The following is an 18,134-nucleotide window of genomic DNA, read 5'->3' as shown; positions in this document are numbered from 1 at the left end:
GTTGGAATGTTTGTTCACCAACAAACAAATAGATGCATCACTGCACACCTGATGGGAAACTGAAATCCTGATCTGAAAACTGTTCATGTGTAAACTGTTCAAGTATTTTTTGCACATCGGTTTTTCACACATTTAAATGTATAGACACAAAAGGAATGTGTCATAGCATTTGCATATGCTATTACACAGCTGGATCCGGATATTCATTCTGAATATTTGAATAGAAAATAATTGCATTTTATTTCAATAACTCTCATTTCATGTGGGCGGTGTCATACCGGGGGAAAACAAGTGAATGAGATGAGCAAGTCGTGACGAGTAGGGTGACTTGTGGTTAACTGCGACATGCAAATGCAGAGGTTCCAAACCCCTTGACGTTTCCTTGCAGCCACAGTCTGTTACAAGAAAGCATGAGAAACAAATGTACCAAAAACTCATGAACCGTCTCCCGCTGCCCTTCATGCCATATCCTGGAAGTTTGACCAGCTGGAACTCACTGCAGTGCTCGTGTTTTTAAGCCATGGCTGTGGTGTCTGGTGGGGTTCTCTAGAGAGACAGCAAAGGAGGCGCGATATCCCTTCCTCGTAAATTCTTGAATCAGAGTCGCAAGGGAAGTTCTATGGTTATCAACTGGATCACACTCTTAATGTCTGTTTTGAATAGATAGAACCGCAAATGTACTCTTGATTTGTCAAACCTCTACTTAACACTTTTTAACCTTCATTTTATTACTTTTATAATTTGTATTCTACTTTAATAAGTATAATATGTAACATTTCCTCATTCAGATCTAAAAAACGACTAGACCTATATTATATATTTGTTGTGTTCTTAAATTATCCCAATTGTAACAAGGTTCAAACCCAGATATATTATTCAGGGTCAATTTGATTTTGTTGCATGTCAATGGGGTCGTATGCCCTTTACCCCCAAACCATGGACGAGGTCTCCGTCCATCATCCGGTTCTGGGGAGAAAGCACCACTGGTTTGAGGACTTAGAGGAGGACATGGATGATGCCAATACCTTAATAGGAACTGATCATTTGAGACCCCTGGTGATCAAGAGTCTGATAACACAGTCCAATGCAGGGAAAGCAGAGAATGTGCCAGAACAGCTGATAACGAGCATACTAGAGAGACGTTTTTATGACCTCCAGTTTGATGAATCGACAAACATAACAAATCTGTCAAATCTGCTTGCAAGGTGTGAAAACAGTGTTAGATAAACGATAAAAGAAGGGTTTGTGCTTTCCAAGTCTTTAACAACACGTTCTCCTGCTGAGGCCATTTCTGACATAAACGTGTTTCCTGACATTCAAATGGAATGTCTGGGATGGTTGGTTCAACTGATGAGGTGCAATACTGGGCCAGAACAGTGGAGTCTCCATGCTGAAAGCTGCCGCTCCAGTAGTAGCATCCTTCCCCTGCAGTGTTCACAGAAGCGCTGGCTATAAAGACAATGCCTGCAGCTCTGAAGACTGTTCTAGATGCAGTGACCATAAGCAGCTTCTGTTACACACCAAGGTCTGATGGCTCTTGGGGGGAGGGTGCTGATGAGACTTTCTGAATTTAATGATGAGTTGAGGGTATTTTTTCTCGACACAAAGTTTGAACTCGCACATCGCTACTGTGATTTTGAGTGGTTGGCTGAATTGGGATTACTGGACTCAACCACAGTCTCTGAGGAAAAGCACTGATCATCTGCAATGTCCAGAATAAAATAGAAGCGACCATAAAAACAAATGGATATGTGGGCCCGGCGAACTTTGACTCGTTGGAGAAATCTGTCCAATGTTTTGACAAAGGAAGAAATGGCTTTTTTGAGCATTTAAGTGGCTGAACCCAGGAATAGGGATGGGTATCGCGTTTAGGATTTAATTTTAGTACTTTTTATCGGTTACCGTTCTTTAGTGTTTGTGTGTGTGTGTGTGTGTGTGATAGGGGTGTAACGATACACAAAAAGTCACAATTCGGTATGTACCTCGGTTTTTAAGTCACGGTTCGGTATGTTTTTCGGTACAGCAGTTTTTATTATTTTATTTTTATTAAACAATTGGATTTTGATTTGATTTATTAAATTGTATCAAACAAATGCCTTACACAAATGGAAAGACATCAAATACAATTGAGGATAAAAACACAATAAAGTCCAGTCTCGGTCTCTGTAAAGTCTCGGTACGTACCGAAATGAAACGTGCATCAAACTGTTAAACCCGTACCGAAAAATTTTGGTACGAATGAGTGTATCGTTACACCCCTAGTGTGTGTGTGTGTGTGTGTGTGTGTGGCTGTGTGGACTGTTTAATGAATGTATGTCATCAATGAATGTCATTGCTTCAATTGTAAATGGATGCAGAAAAGATAACAGTGTAACAATCTCATCAACAGAGTGGCCAGTATGGTTCAGCAGTATGCCGCTGGCATGAATGCCTGTGGTAAGTTTTTTGACCTTGTGACTGCAAATTAGCAGCAATTTCTGCCAATTTTCTGCACCACCGAGGACAACTGACAAGGCAGATCTTCAGAGGCCTATTCTTAACTGAATGGAGCCCTGAGGGCAGTAATAAGAGGGATGAAGAGGAGGAAATCATTCTCCACTATGATGACTGGCTTGTCAAAATTGAAGGTGGGTATCAATACATTTGGATCTGAATTGGACGTCAATGATTGATCTATATGGCAGGGGAAGTTTAATCTATCAATCTCTCTATCATTAATTGACCAAAGTAAAGGAGCCACATTTGTGGCCAGAGGGGGCCTCTGTTGCACTTCAGGACTGCTGAAACCACTGACTGGGAGATGTTTAAGCAGGCAGCTACCCACCACGACCTCACAGACATTGAGGAGTACTCTGACACTGTCACCTTCTACATTAGCAAATGCATTGCTGATGTAACCATAGATATATATAGAACACTAGATGTCTTACGGCAGAGTCTAGAACGTCCGCACTGGCGGCCATCTTGCCCCAGTAAGCTCGCTCACCCATAACATTGTGTTGGTAGTGGTACATGTACTTTTTAAATGACCATAACTTGCTCAATTTTCAACCGATTATCAAACGGTTTGGTTTCTTACAAACTACTACTATTTGTAAAGGGAAATCTTGTACCTATTTTTGATTATTCAATTTTTTTTAGAACATAACATAATTATTCATAAGTATGCAGTGTCATAACTACATCTCTGACGTTTATAACGAACCAAACCATTTGAAAATCGGTTGAAAATTGAGCAAGTTATGGTTATTTAAAAAGTACATGTACCACTACCAACACGATGTTATGGGTGAGCGAGCCTACTGGGGCAAGATGGCCGCCAGTGCAGACGTTCGTCTCCATTGGCCAGCAGCGCGGACGAGACATCTAGTGTTCTATATATATCTATGGATGTAACCACCAACAGAATCATCACCACCCACTAACCAGAAGCCATGGCTGACAGGAGAGGTCTGCGGGCTACTGGGGGCCAGGAACACCGCCTTCAGAGCTGGGGACACAGCCTGCCTAAAGGGCTGATTATGGTTCCACGTCGATGCAACGCAACGACCACGCAGATGCTTGGACGCAGTCGTGAACCTGTTTTGGTTCTGTGTCGGGTTTTAGTGAGTGAACCAATCACAGCCCTTGCTGCTGCGTCACCTCGACGGAAGGTTACAATTTTTGGGAGGCGCACGTCAGGAGGCACACATCTAGGTGGGCACGCCCACCTATGATGTCATAAGAGACAGATTCTCAAAATGGCTTGTAACGGCTAATCATACCACACCTGGTGGCATGTCATGGGACCTTTAAGAACAGAGGGCCAACCTGTCCATAATGTTCCTCATATTGCACATTTCAATCCATTTCTTTTTTAACTTTATTTTATTTTAGGTGCTGTAAGTGGTGTCGGGTGGTGGCCTGTAGGTGGCACTGGCCAAAAAACATCAATCCCGATGCCCCAATGCAGTGACGGGGACACTGTGCTGTGGAAGGTGCCGTCCTTCGGAGGAGACGTAAAACCGAGGTCCTGACTCACTGAGGTCATAAAAGATCCCAGGGCACTTATCGCAAAGAGTAGGGGATCCCCCGGTGTTCTGGCTAAAACCCAACCAGGCTCATTCAATCTGGCCCCCTAATCATCCCCCTATATAATGGGCTCATTCATTAATTCCCTCACTCTCCACCTCAAGCTGGTGTGTGGTGAGCGTTCTGGCGCTGATTGGCTGCCGTACATCATCCAAGTGGGTGCTACACATTGGTGGTGGTTAGTGAGGTCCCCCCTTCACTGTAAAGCGCTTTGGGTGTCTTGAGTGTCTAGAAAAGCGCTATATAAATTAAATTAATTATTATTATGAATTATTATTATTTATACCGTTTTGTTTTGCCTCACCGTTGCACTATTCAAAATTATTTTGCTCTATTTAGAATTTATTTATTGTAAATATTACTTAGGTAAAATAAAATAATTGTATCCTTGTCTCCTTATTGCACCGTGGGTCAGAGACAAACGCAATTTCAGCGATAATGTGCCACGAGCAACTCCGCTTTCTCCTTACAGCGAACCGGCTGTAGGGGGAAATGTCGGGGTCTAGGGGACTGGTACACGAGGCCGCATGTGCGACGAGTCCCCAGCCCGCTCATGAAGCACACGGGGTCACCGGGCTATACTACGCCACACTACAACCTAGGCTGAAGGGAGGGCGAGGGAGCGTGACAATTCTACACGTGGTTGTTAAAGTGTGACTTTATAACTTTCCATAATTTATATATACAACATATATATATATCATTATGTGAGGAAAGAAAGATAAAACAGGTCGGTCCTTCCGCGGTCTGGTCCCCCTCGACGTAACGATGATGATGGCGTTTTCTACGTCGTCTGGCAGGAAACTGTCATGGCCGACAGGCAGAGGCGAGCAGGTTATGTTCGTAACATTCGCAGCGCTCAGTGAGGTACAGACACATGGCTATCCCACAGAGGCAAGCTGTTTGGGGATGGTGGGAGGCAGCGGCTCTACGTTCGGACAGCACCCGGCGTCTGGACAGTAGACTGCTTTTAGGGGTTTTTCCTCCACCATGTCAAGTCTTCTTCTATGATGCCGACTTCACTGGCACCGTCAAAGCGAATGGCGGTGCCCACGTTGATTGGTGCATAGCTGAAATTTTCAGTGCGCGCGAGCAGTGGCGTAGCCAGAAATGTCCACATGGGTGGGCACAGAAAAAAACAGGCGGGCAAAGCCAATTTGATTGAACATACGATAGGCCTAGATTAGATGCACCATACAAACACTAAACAAAGGCATGTTATATTTATGACATAAAGGTGGAATTTATTAAAGGCATTTGCTGACAAATTACACTGAAACATTTTAAACTTGCGCAAAACTGCATGAACCCATGCATCGGCGCGTCACATTTATTGAGCGCTTCAACACTTTCGGTCACCGCTGACAATTCACCATTAGGTTAAACATTTTAAACAAGCGCAAAACTGCATGAACGTAGCTTTGGTGTGCATCACATCAAATTGAAACAGATTGGCCATATAAGACAATCCTACTGCAAAGATGATCACACACACGCAGAGAGAGAGAGAGAGAGAGAGAGAGAGAGAGAGAGAGAGAGAGAGAGAGAGAGAGAGAGAGAGAGAGAGAGAGAGAGAGAGAGAGAGAGAGAGAGAGAGAGAGAGAGAGAGAGAGAGAGAGAGAGAGAGAGAGAGAGAGAGAGAGAGAGAGACCTCCTCGACTAATGTAGGCCTAATGTATAATGGCTATATTTCTTTATTTCTTATATTTGTATAGTGGGAGGGCTCTCACAGAAACGTTCAGGAGGGGAGGGGGAGGAGCGATTTGACTGATTCTTGAGATCTTAGCGGAGTGCTGACTTTTTTAAATGGTGAACGTAAACGAAGGAAAGCCCTCTGATTGGACGGGCAAGACTGACAATTAGGCGAGCCCAGGCCCGCCCGTGGCTACGCCTCTGTGCGCGAGCACGCGCACGGGACAAGCCCATAAGGCAAAGCCTAGATGGCGTAGCCTACATGAAATAGAACAACAATTATAAAACGGGTGGCTTAAATCAAGAGATCTGATTGGTTCCTAACTGTTGTATAATGAGCGTATACACACAGCTATGACGCCCATTAAGTTTATGGAGTTCCGTATCACTCCGTGCCTAACTTAAACTGTTGTTTATTTATATATAAAAGCAATAGCATAGTTCACTGAAGCCTAAAAATATGTTGATTGATGGAGAGGGTGGAAATGTTGTAAAGCAATAGGGACACGGTGAGTGAACTGCTCGATAGTAGACTAAATCGCCGGCGAACCAAGCTACCATCTCTAGCCTTCTCTCTGAAGGACGCTACAGTGTGTTGCATAGCAACCGCCGCGCACTTTGCAGGCAGGCAGGAGGGACTACATTTTTGTATTCGTTAAAAAAATGCTTTTCCGACTTTCTCGTTTTTTCAAAATTGAGAGTGTCTATGACTTTCATTTGTTTGATACACAAAAAATAAATGTTTGCAAATGGAAAAACAAAGCCTGGCCTGCCTTCTGGCCCTATAACTGCGAGTCGGGGGACGAACAACGCCCCTTAACTGTGGTATAATGAGAACATACCACAGCCTGTCGTGATCTATTGGTTAAATGTAAAGGTGTGTTCACACCGCACTTCGCCCCGCGACACGTTTCAATGTTAAGTGAACGTGGAGACGCGAATCGGGCGAATTTTTTTTTCGCCGATACGCGCAACAAGATTTGATTGACAGCGCGAAATTTTTCCACGTGAACGGCGAGCGCGTTCACGTGGATTCGCGCCGCGAATAATTCGCCCCGCGAATAAAGTTAAAATATTTCAACTTCTTCGCGGCATTCGCGTTGAAACAGCCAATCAGCGTTCACTCCCTGTGGGTAACGTGGGTGAAGTAACGTAAAACAGCCAATCAGCGTTCACTCCCTGGGTGATGTCACGTAACAGCCAATCAGTTCACTCCCTGGGTGAAGTAACGTAAAACAGCCAATCACCGTTCAACCGTTCAGTGAACCGCAGCTTGGAGGAGAAAGTGATTGTTGCCGTTTGCGACTCCCGCTCTATATCTACATATAATATATAAATATCTATATAATATAATATATACGATATATATAATATCACGGCAAAAAGCGGTGTGCGCCTCCGGATTATATTATTAACCCATAAACGACGGGCTCTCCCTCTTCCACAACAGGTACAGACACACATCTCGGCCATGGTTGATGAGAATGAATTGGCATGAATGACCGTTGCCAGGCAAAAAAAAAATTCGCCCCGCGAATAATTCGCCCCGCGAATGCACACAAAAATGCACAGCGACAGATTATGATTTGTCGCGCGGCAACATTCGCCTATTCGCGCAAATAGGCGAAATGGGACAAAGTGCGGTGTGAACACACAGTAATACATAGCTGTCTTCGGGCGTTCATTTGTTCAACACACGTCAAATCCAAGTAGGCTCCAGTCCCACAACAAGTTAAAGAATATGGAAGGCCAGAAGGCAGGCCAGGCTTTGTTTTTCTATTTGCAAACATTTATTTTCTGTGTATCAAACATCAACATAAGACAAAGATATTTTATCTTTGGGTACACAGATTGGCATGTAATTCACACATGTAGACATTCATTGGTGTGTTTCCTCCCTATCTACCTCAATCTGACCACACAAAACACCTATCACATCTGATCAGTTTTGGTCTCAGCGCCATCACCTCTGAACTACGATAAGAAAAAGCTGTGGTTTCAAGCCATGCCATTTCATTTCTGCACTCAGTTGATGCAAGTCAACCCACATAAAACCTGAGAAAGAAAGTTGAATCCTTGTCAGCATATCTAGCGGAAATGTTTTTTATACAACACCAGCAATTATCATAGTCTGCAACCTTTAATACAACTGCATCTAGGTTATCGTCTACCGGTCTGAGACCACTTCCTGCATCATTGGCAACTCTTGACAGCAACGCATTTTCTTCACCCTTTTTCTTCACCTATAAATACTGACAAACACACGCAGGGCTAATTTGAACTTCTGGGGGCTTTGTGAATTTCATAATTGTATTCAACACAGAGCAATGATTTTTATACTGTAGGATCAGCTTGTTGATGTGATGTCTTTGGACAGTCCTCTGTCTCTGATACATGGCAGTGGTCTTGAGTAAAGTAAAGGTAGCCTGCTCCAAGTATAAAATGTAAGATACAACAGAACAACATCATTGTCATTTCACTGCACTGTATGGCACATGCCAAATAAAGTCTATCAACTAGCCTAAATCACACGTTTCACCAACACCAAGTTTTACGTAACCATCATAAGTTTCAGTGACTGACCACCTGAGAGACCTTTACAATGCCAACGTGTTGCGGTAACCATCATAAGTGTCAGTGACCACCGAGAGACATTTACAATATCGACGTGTTGAGGTTCCCAGATCTCAGTTCCTCTGCCTTCATGTCGAACACCAAACCGTTCCTGTACAGCACTTCCTCCTGATCACCAGGGTTCTCAATGGAGTCTCTGGAACCCTGCTGTGTCTGGTGTTCATCTGTTCCTATTAAGGTATTGGCATCGTCCATGTCCTCCTCTAGGTCCTCAAACCAGTGGTGCTTTATCCCCAGAACCGGCTGGTGGACGGAGACCTCATCCATGGTTTCTCTTCGCTCTAACTCCTCCTGTGGACATCACATAACCAGAGATCGACCATCACATGTGAGGATGTACAGTCATGACGTAGCTAACAAGGTGTTTTCTTTGACTCTAGCCCTCGCTTTTAGGAACCGAAAGCCAATCCAACATCCTTCCTCAACATATAGTTTCACCAGCAGAGCACAGAATCACTGAAGAAAAAAAGGCCTTAAATAGTCCTTCCAAGAGGATATGACATGATATGAGATATCTTCAAGAGCAGAAGTGATAAACATTGACGTGAAGAGAAAGGTCAACGGCTCTGTGTTTCCAGCTCAGGTTCTACTTCATGAAGGCCGTCTGGGATTCTCCTTAAGGGCTCGTCCAGTACAGGTCTCCCATGTACTGAAAATTCAACAATGTACCAATCGACGTGGGCCTGCCAAAAGCCAAAGCTTCTCGCTCTTCTCCCCCCTCAGCATAGTGGCGGCAGCCACTGGACAGCCTAGTATAGCCCAGGTTTTGCCTACTTCTCTGCAGTGTTCCAGTGTGCTTCATGAGCGGTTTGGGGACAAGCTACACAAGTCTGTTCCTATGACCATGTGTACCAGTCCCCTATACCCCAACTTTCACTCATATTCCCCCTCTCTTCAGTCCGTTGAGCTCTCTGCTTCCCAGCCATCCCCTGGTCTATGGGGCTTTGCCTCAACTGAGCCACTATGATAGCGAAACTCTCACCTTTGCTGCAAAATGCCGTCCTGTTGGTGTTTACCCAGATTGAAGAGTGAGGGCACTGTCTATCATGCACCATTTGGGGCTTATGGAAGTTGCCCACCCAGTGGTGTCTCTGGATCTGCTCTGTATGTGCAAACTACAGTGGTGGTTTGCTTCGCTTTGCTTGCCGCAGAGAGTTGTTCAGCCCTGCGGTTCCCAGAGCTAGTGTCGCTCTCGGGCACGGCGACGTGGCCGGTGCCAGTCAGGGCGGATGCGCTGTAAAACTGGCTGTTCAGCTACACACACAAGGGTTGACTAGTGCCAACGGTGAGGGACACACTGCATGAACTAGGGCCACAGACACTGAGTGTGGACAATGAGCAACCTTGCAGCTCATCTCCTGTTGGCGGCTTGGGATTCCCTAGCCCTATAGTATCCAACCTGCGGTTCCCTCCATTGCTGAAAGAATAGCATGGAGGACGAGTTCTGCTCTGCACAGCACTATATACACGGGGCCATTGGGGAATGTGGTACATTGATGAAATGTCAACGCACGCAAGTGTGCGCACGGAAGAAGCTCATTAGGTGAAGCCTATGACTACACCTACAATTATAGAAGTGGAGTTGTAAAGCAAAACTATCGTCTGTCAGGTGTTACCTGATTGGCTGCTCGAATCAAGGCAGGGAACAGGATCAACGGCTCCGGTACGGGCGGCAAAATCTTGCTCTTCACTCTACATTTGAGAAGAAAACAACCAAAACACAAAAAATGTATTATGATGTATATCATGTATCAAACTAGTTTCTCATAGGGGATTTTCCTTTTGCAACAATACGTCACTTATGAGGACCATTATGTGCGCTACTGTAGGCAGTGGGGATTCAAACCCACGGATCCCATTTTAAAACCACCCTTGTTTGAGCTAGTCCCTGTCCACTATCTCAATGTATAAAATTGAGACACTTTCATCGCATTCCAAGCCTACATTTAATATAAATCCCTCAATGTTTGTCCTGCGGACAGAGAGTAGGCCCACACACCACATCCTCACCCGTCCATCGTGCAGCGCTCACCTCTTCACCAGCAGGGAGCACAGGATGGAGGCTCCGAAGAAGGTGACCAGCAGCCCCAGACTGATCCACACGGGCAGGTTGCCCCCGGGCATCTCCTTGGATGGGAAGGTGGTGATGGTCAGAAGGGCCTGGGGCCCGGGGCCCACGCTGGTGGCCCCGGCCAGGCTGATGTTGTAGCGGGATCCTGGCTGCAGGTTCTCCAGGCGGAACGTGGTTTCAGACGCGTTCAGATTGCGGCACTCTATGGAAATGGAAATGACAGGATGATATTGATATTCTTTGTCGGTCAGTAAAGTGTGTGAAATTGTCCCAGGTTATATATACATTTTTTAAAATATTTTTTTAAATGGTGCAATTTGGTTTATTCTGATCATGATTTGCATCCCTGGCAAATGCACCAATTTATGCATTAAAAGTAAAAATAAAACATTTTATCTTCAAAAATTATTCTACTGGGGATGAAGAGTTATTTTTCTCTCTTTACTGAAATAAAATTACTAATTTCAGCTATCCAACTATATTTTTTCCCCTATTTTTAACTAAGTGTGTGTGTACATGTGTATGCAGATGTACGCTTTGGTAGCCAGTAGCCAATCACTGCCATTTTTGTTGAAATATGTGGTCGACAAAATCATAAAAGAAGTGAATCATGTTGGGGAAACATAAACATAATTTCGTCGTCTGAGAAGTGTAAGTGATGAGAAGTCTGAGAAGATGCTGATTTTGGATTGAAGTTTGTCCACGTTTGTACGACATCCTCACCTCCTTGGGACGGCTCCTGTTCCGGTGGTTTGGTGTGTCTGGTGTGACAGAGCATGTAGTGGGTGATGAAGCCCCGCCGGGCCTTCAGAGGTATGGGCAGCCAGGACAGGTCCACAGAGCTCTCCTTCTCAATGCCACTGAAGCTCAAAGGCTTCACCAGAGGAACTGGAGACATTTTGAGAAGAATTCAAGGTCTACTGACGGCCTTTGTTAAGGTTGTTGAACATTTTTTATTTAATTTGTTCATACGTTCTTCCAAAATAACGGGATTGAAATACAAAATAAAAAATCCCAATTATTAAATATGGGCCTGCAAAGCAACAGACTGTGATAAATAGTTCATTAATAATCTCAACTTATCAAAGAATTATTCAAATAAGGATAATTACTTCATGATAATGATAATATTGATGATGATAATAATAAACAAGCATCTAAAATGATTCATATTTTGCGTATTATTATCAATATTATTTGTCTTAATAATAAAGTATCAACAAATCAATGTATTCATTGTCATGTATTTATTCTATTGTTTACATCAGTGGTTCTCACAAATACTCACAATTGAGTGAGAAACATGGGCCTGTGCTTCATGGAAACTATTGGCTAATTTCTCCCCACAAAAGAAGCACAACGCCAGGGGAGGGTCAGAGCATGTAGCGGTGATTCCCTAGACTGGGTACCCCCAACCCGTTCTGCCGGCGATTTGAATTCACCCTGCAGAAGGGTCTGGAGAAGAGCAATACATTTCTTCCTGCTTCCGATACGTTTTTGGTGGGAGCCAATCACCAAGCTAGCTTCTCCCCCTGGCGCACAATTGGCTGGTTTAACAAAATGACGACAGGGAAGCGACGGTTAGAAGCATATTGAGTACAGAGTCAGTTGAACTAGGCCCGTTGATCACTTCTCTTGTGCTGAAGAAAATGAACATGTAACCTATGATTGAGCTTGGTCTGGTAATAGCCAGGCTAGTGATTGCCATCAAACTATATTCCTCCTGAAACCTCTTGTTTTCATATTTGCATTTCAATCACTTGTCCATTTTCTCAAATTGTTATTGTCTAGCTTTCAGAATTGAAACTTGCTCAGGGTGAAAAACAAGAACCTGCAGTACTCCAAAGTACCCCTAGTGGTACGCGTACCCCCATTTGAGAACCACTGGTATACAGTGACTACAGTGGATTTCCGTCGTGAGTTACCGTGTTCATTTTTGTAGCGCACACACATCTCCACCGTCTTGGGGACCTTCTGCACACACTGGTATTCATGGTACACGTAGCGAACAAAGTCCTTCATCTCTGGAACAAAGACCACAAGGTCAAGGCTGGTGGCTTTGACGCCATTAAGCATGGAGATTAACATGATACACCCATGAGGTTAATCCAGATTAATCCAGGTCCATTATTCTATAGCTCAGTCCTATTCCTACGTCAATAAATATTTAAATGCAGTTTTGCATATACATTTGCTACTCTGATTTAGTATGTAGACCTATTTTATATATATCTGTTTATAGTTGCCATGGTTTTCAAATGTTCTGTCTTTTATATTCTGCAACTGTCCTGTACTTCCTGCTGTGGCCCCCCCAATTACACGTCTGAACAACAGAGTGGCATTCCTCCCAGTCTTTCAAAGTTCATACATTCTGGGCTGGCACAATGGAGTTTTTTCTCACATTTCTCACATCTCACATTTTTCTTTGTGATTCTTTTACTTTTCCCCCTGCAAGACAAAACTACATGTATTGAAAACCACTTACCTTTACTTTTTATCTTCTTCTTAGCTTTGAAGGTGGTCACTGCCTCAGGTTGCGTGCCTTCCTCTACAAACTCATACCACTCCACGCAAGCCTTTTTGGGGACCTTAGTCATGAGCTCTTTTTCACAAGCTGGGAGAAAAAAGGTCACAAAAAGGTTTCATCGTTCACATTTTGTGCATGATAGAACCATTTGTGCATTCACAAAAGGTTTTATCACTCACAAAACCTTTTGTGAATGATAAATATCTACAGATGTACATCTTTGTCCAATGTATCTCAAAATAGTCAAGTATGTTAAATCAAAGAAGCAAACAAAAAGTACACACACACACACACCTTTTATATCTTGGGCTGGTTTGGCCGCTACGTTAACATATCCCAGGCTGGAGGCTCCGGCTGTATTAACAGCCCTGATGGAGAGGTTGAATGCAGAGTTGGTCAAGTAGATGCTGTGTTGGAGGGAGGACACTGTGATCTGTGAAGCCTTTTTTACTGCACACGGGCATCTTTGGTTGTAAGTCAGATTGTAGTTGACCCCTCCGGCCTGCGCCGCTGGAGGTACCGCCTGGGGAGGGGATATGTCATTACAAATACAAACCTTTAATAGTCTAACACTATGATCAGATATACACAACCTTTAATAATCCAACATTATGATCAGCAATACACAGCCTTTAATGGTCTAACACTATGATCAGATATACACAACCTTTAATGGTCTAACACTATGATCAGATATACACAACCTTTAATGGTCTTACACTATGATCAGATATACACAACCTTTAATGGTCTTACACTATGATCATATATACACATACTTTAATAGTCCAACACTATACACAAATACACAACCTTGAATAGTCTAAGACTGATCAGAAATGGACAACCTTTGAAATTCCCCTACTCTAATCAGAAATACACAACCTTTAGTAGTATCTTACTCTATGATCGGAAATACAGAACTTTAAATATTCACTGACTCTCATCAGAAACACACAGCTTTCATCAATCCCTTTCTTATTAGTTCTCAGATTGTCGATCCATTCTCCATTCGCCTACCTTCCATGTAAACACAAGCTGCCGTATTCCTCTGTCAACTGTGATGGTCTTTTGCGCAACGTCAGGGCTTTGTAGAATTTCTGTGCATAAGGACAAACAGACCAAGTTACTGGTGGGGAACACATTAAATAGTTAAATCGGTACACAATACCAAATGATACACTCATTTAGAAGAGCATCCAAGGTCAGAGGTTACCTGCGGGAACAGTGAGGTTGGCAGACCAGTTGCTCCATAAGGAGTTTTTGGCCTGCGTGGATCTCTGTCTGACCTGGACCTGGTAGGCCATCTGTGTCTCCAGATCCTCAACCCACACCGAGTCTGCTCAGATCACAAACAACACACTATTTTCCCATTCATAGATATTTCCATTATTTAATTTGCTCCTTAATGAGGTTGTTACAGTTTACAATAAGGGTACATTAATTAACTGAATGCATGTACACTGTATGTCTATTGTGATGGCCCAGCCAGTAAGCAGTGCCCCACATGGCCACATGGTGGCCACAAAGGTAGGCAAAGGCAGCCAAGGGGTGTGGTGTTGGATGGGAGGTACTACCCTAGAAGCTGGCATTGAGACTCACAGGTGTGCTGAGTTAGGCCTGCAATCAAGAGGCCTTTTAAACCCACAGAACAAGCTGAAGGAAAACGGGCTGGTGGAGCATGTGGAGACCAGACACCCATGAGGCCAGTCTAGCAAGAGAAGGCCAACAGCTGAAGAGGAACCTGAGAGACACCAAGAGGAAGCCAGAGCCGAGCTAGGGCGAAGAGGACAGTGGCAGGGACCACCGACCCCTGTAAGTTTGGCCTTTCTCTCTTATCTCTCTCTCTGCCCCAACACAGGAAGAGCCAGACAGAGCACTCTGATGACAACCGCTGACCCTGTGAAGATTTGAGTTACCTTTTGCCCCCTCCCATTTTCCCAGCACCTTTTTTATAAATAAATGTCATAAGTGATTGATTCCACCGCAAAACCCTGTTTCTGCCCGTTTCTGTTCCGGTTATCCCACCGTTGTACCTCACAGACCATGCGCCCACACTATAGCTAACACATGGCAGTGACATGGAACTTATTTAAAAGGTAAAGTTGTCATGGTTTACATAGAATATAAAGGGAATACCTACACACATTCTTTGTGGTCTCTATTTTCATTTCCTAAAAGAAAGAGGACAAAGGGTCCAATAAATCAAACATGGAAGATATTACAATCTTTACAGCAAACAGTCCAACCTTCTCCAAATGTACATGTCATATTTATTGACTATTTATCCATTTCCCAGACGCTTTCACCCAAAGTGAATTCAGACACATTCATGAGCAGGTTAGTGTGATACACTTTGCAGAAAGATAACGAAAGACCGACAACGGCCCGGACTTCGGGTATCGAATCCAGTACCTTTCAGCTGGGAGTCAAACCCTCTAGCCCACTATTCTACCCCCATATTCATAGGGAAACATATCACTTAATAATCATCACTTACACGTCTCCATGTCTGAGTTTGCTTTTCCACGCATCGGACCAGTACCTCTACTGACCCAGACTCCCCCTGGCCTGGCCATGTTAGGCTGAGCTTGTGGCCAGACCACAAGGCGGCCATTTTCACCGGCTCTGGAAACTTGACTATGATTGTGAAGCATGAACAGAGGTTAAAAAGTTAATATAGCGATGTGTCTGCCATTGTGACATATTACTCCTTCTATAGTGTCTCTGGTTAACACTCTGAAGAATAAGTCCCGCCTCCGAGTCTCCGGTTCCCTCTGTCAAATGTCTATGGAAAATAACACCTACAATCCAAAAAGCCAGTCAAAACTAGATGGAAAATGTGTAGTTCAAAACGTGATGCAGCTTTTACTTCTTCGTCACCTACAGAGTTTGCTATGTACGATCATTCAAAAACCCCATGTTATTTCCCATAGACATTTGACCGAGGGAACCTGCCACTACGAAGTGTTGGGAAAAACAGTCTGCCTAGTTACTTGACCAGATAAAATGAGACAGAGAGGTAATAGTCTGTCAGCACGAGGGCCTCGGATTTATTGAGTAAAGTGGCAAAGGTAATACTGATTCATAAAGAGTGAGAGATCAAATATTCTACGTCCCCTAACAGCGCTGAGGTCGTCCGCAGCTTCGCCTCCGTGGAGGTTCTGCTTCGGAAGAGAAACTTATAGTTCTTTCCTAGCCAGGTGTGTGTGCTAAACTTTGTGTGGGTTATAGAGGGTTCTCTTGTCCCTGAGCCTCCGGGTTGTGTTGTCTTTCTGTGTGATATGTGTGTCCTCGCCATCTAGCTGTGGCAGTGTTCTCCGCAGACTGATAGGGGGGCTCGAGGGTCATCTTGACCCTCTTGAATGTGTGGTGTGTTGTGTTCGTTAAGTTTGGACCCAGAGTTGACTATATTCGTAATGTAATGTGTCCGTTAGTTATTTTTGCCCATCAGGAGCCAAACTTGTGTTGTTGTTGTTGTTGGGTTAGCTTAGCGTTACCTACAGTACTCAGCACTACAGTGCTGTTGTTGGGTTAGCTTAGCGTTACCTACAGTACCCAGCACTACAGTGCTGTTGTTGGGTTAGCTTAGCGTTACCTACGGTACTCAGCACTGCAGTGGTGCTGTTGGAGGTACAGGCAGCAGCCCCCACATGGGCGGTGACCACCATGGAGACGTTTCGGTTCCTGATCAGACAGTCGTCATCCAGGACAACCCGGTTGGTCCGTAGGCGCATCAGCAAACGCGCGTGGTCAAAGGGCGATTCTGTGGTGCTGATAGCGACAAACACAGTCATTTCAGCAGCACCAAATGATAATTCCGAGTCTAATCGCCACACTTGGGAAGCCATGGGTGATAAAACAACGGAGACTCACAGCTTACCATCGGCGATTTAACACAGCTATTTATTTAAAAGTAAAAATAATGCTCTCTGTCACACACATAATGATCTCTCACACGCACACACATTATCACTCAGCGTCTCTCTCTCTCACACACACACATACACATTATCACTTACTGTCTCTCTCTCACACATACATTATCACTCACTCTCTCACACACATTCTCGCTCTCTCTCTATCTCTCTCTCTCTCTCAGACAGACATTAAAAAAATCTTGTGTTTGGAGAACGTTACTTACTTGATTAACAGGTCATAGGTCACATTAGTGGCAGAGGAGGACCTTCCCCATTCACATATGTATTGATATGAACTGGAATTATTCCTAAAACACAGCGGGTTCCCAGGGGCCTCACATGCTGGACATTAGAAAGAAACTCTCAACTCTCAAAACACATTTGCCTCTCCCAGTTCAACTGTTGTCATCTGTTAGCTAACAAAGGCTAATGCTGTATTTATTGTTACCATTGTTTGAATGAGTATCACTGTTTTCTACACTGAGATTTAAAACAACTTAAAGAAGAATACAAAATATAACAAAAAAATCAAGGTTAAGCAGAAAAATAAAAACAGGTAAGACAGCTTGTTTAGCATAATAATCATTATTCTAATCATATATTTCCTGATAGTCAAAGGTAGTGGTGTCAAAACCACATTAATCTGTCTGTGGTCTTATCCGTTCAAGACAGCAGTGAAAAGAGAGATCCCGTTGATTGATAACCATGCGGCATTCAAGAAGATGTGAGGGTGTGATCTTGCGTGATTACCTTTGCTGACCCTGGCCGCCACCACCAAAACCATCACGGCTAACAGACAGAAGAACCGTGGGCAGCTCCAGCGGGTCAGGCGACCAGGAGATGGCATGATGGGCCGCGGGAGACGGTCTCACAGCCAGCCCATGCGTTATGGCGCATTTCTTTCACATGCCTTCCTGTATCTGACTGTGGCTGTGGTAAGGAAATGTCAAGGGGGTTTCGTACCTCAGCTTTGGTCAACCACAGGGGACGTGAGTCAGAGTGCATGCATGCATGCGTGCAGGCGAACAATGAGAACCGAAAAAGAGACTCGGTAATACTTAACAAAGGTACGCAAAAACGTGGGTAGTTACTGAGGAACGAATGAGTAACAAATGATGAACAGTTAAGGTAAGGTGACCAGATTTCTGAGACAAAATCCGGGGACATTTTGGGTTCAGCGGTGTAAAAACCTCCAAACATAGTGTTTTTGTCCTAGGAA

At 44.1% G+C, this 18,134-nt stretch overlaps 1 protein-coding gene across 1 annotated transcript; it reads right to left on the bottom strand.

Moving 5' to 3' along the window:
- Positions 1-5,496: 5,496 nt before the first annotated feature.
- LOC311353433 (uncharacterized protein) lies at positions 5,497-17,793 on the bottom strand. The gene is made up of 14 exons (XM_084473344.1): positions 17,666-17,793; positions 17,140-17,257; positions 16,594-16,769; positions 15,496-15,635; positions 15,139-15,169; positions 14,212-14,334; positions 14,016-14,095; positions 13,290-13,518; positions 12,954-13,082; positions 12,394-12,492; positions 11,192-11,356; positions 10,430-10,670; positions 10,014-10,089; positions 5,497-8,688 (listed from the first exon to the last, which is right to left on the bottom strand). The coding sequence occupies exons 1-14, from the start codon at positions 17,760-17,762 to the stop codon at positions 8,419-8,421; spliced, it is 1,974 nt and encodes a 657-aa protein (XP_084329470.1). The 5' UTR covers positions 17,763-17,793; the 3' UTR covers positions 5,497-8,418.
- Between the last annotated feature and the right edge of the window lie 341 nt (positions 17,794-18,134).

Source organism: Micromesistius poutassou, assembly GCF_964030765.1.
Source record: "Micromesistius poutassou genome assembly, chromosome: 9".
Taxonomy (NCBI): domain Eukaryota; kingdom Metazoa; phylum Chordata; class Actinopteri; order Gadiformes; family Gadidae; genus Micromesistius; species Micromesistius poutassou.
The sequence above is the reverse complement of the archived record's forward strand: the minus strand, read 5'-3'. Positions and strand labels throughout refer to the sequence as shown.

Excerpts from the sequence above, each read along its gene's own strand:
- LOC311353433 (XM_084473344.1), bottom strand. The coding sequence starts at position 17,762 with ATGCCATCTCCTGGTCGCCTGACCCGCTGGAGCTGCCCACGGTTCTTC. Across the intron at positions 14,096-14,211 it reads CAACCTCACTGTTCCCGCAG|AAATTCTACAAAGCCCTGAC; the intron begins GTAACCTCTGAC and ends CCTTATGCACAG. Across the intron at positions 10,671-11,191 it reads ACAGGAGCCGTCCCAAGGAG|AGTGCCGCAATCTGAACGCG; the intron begins GTGAGGATGTCG and ends CCATTTCCATAG.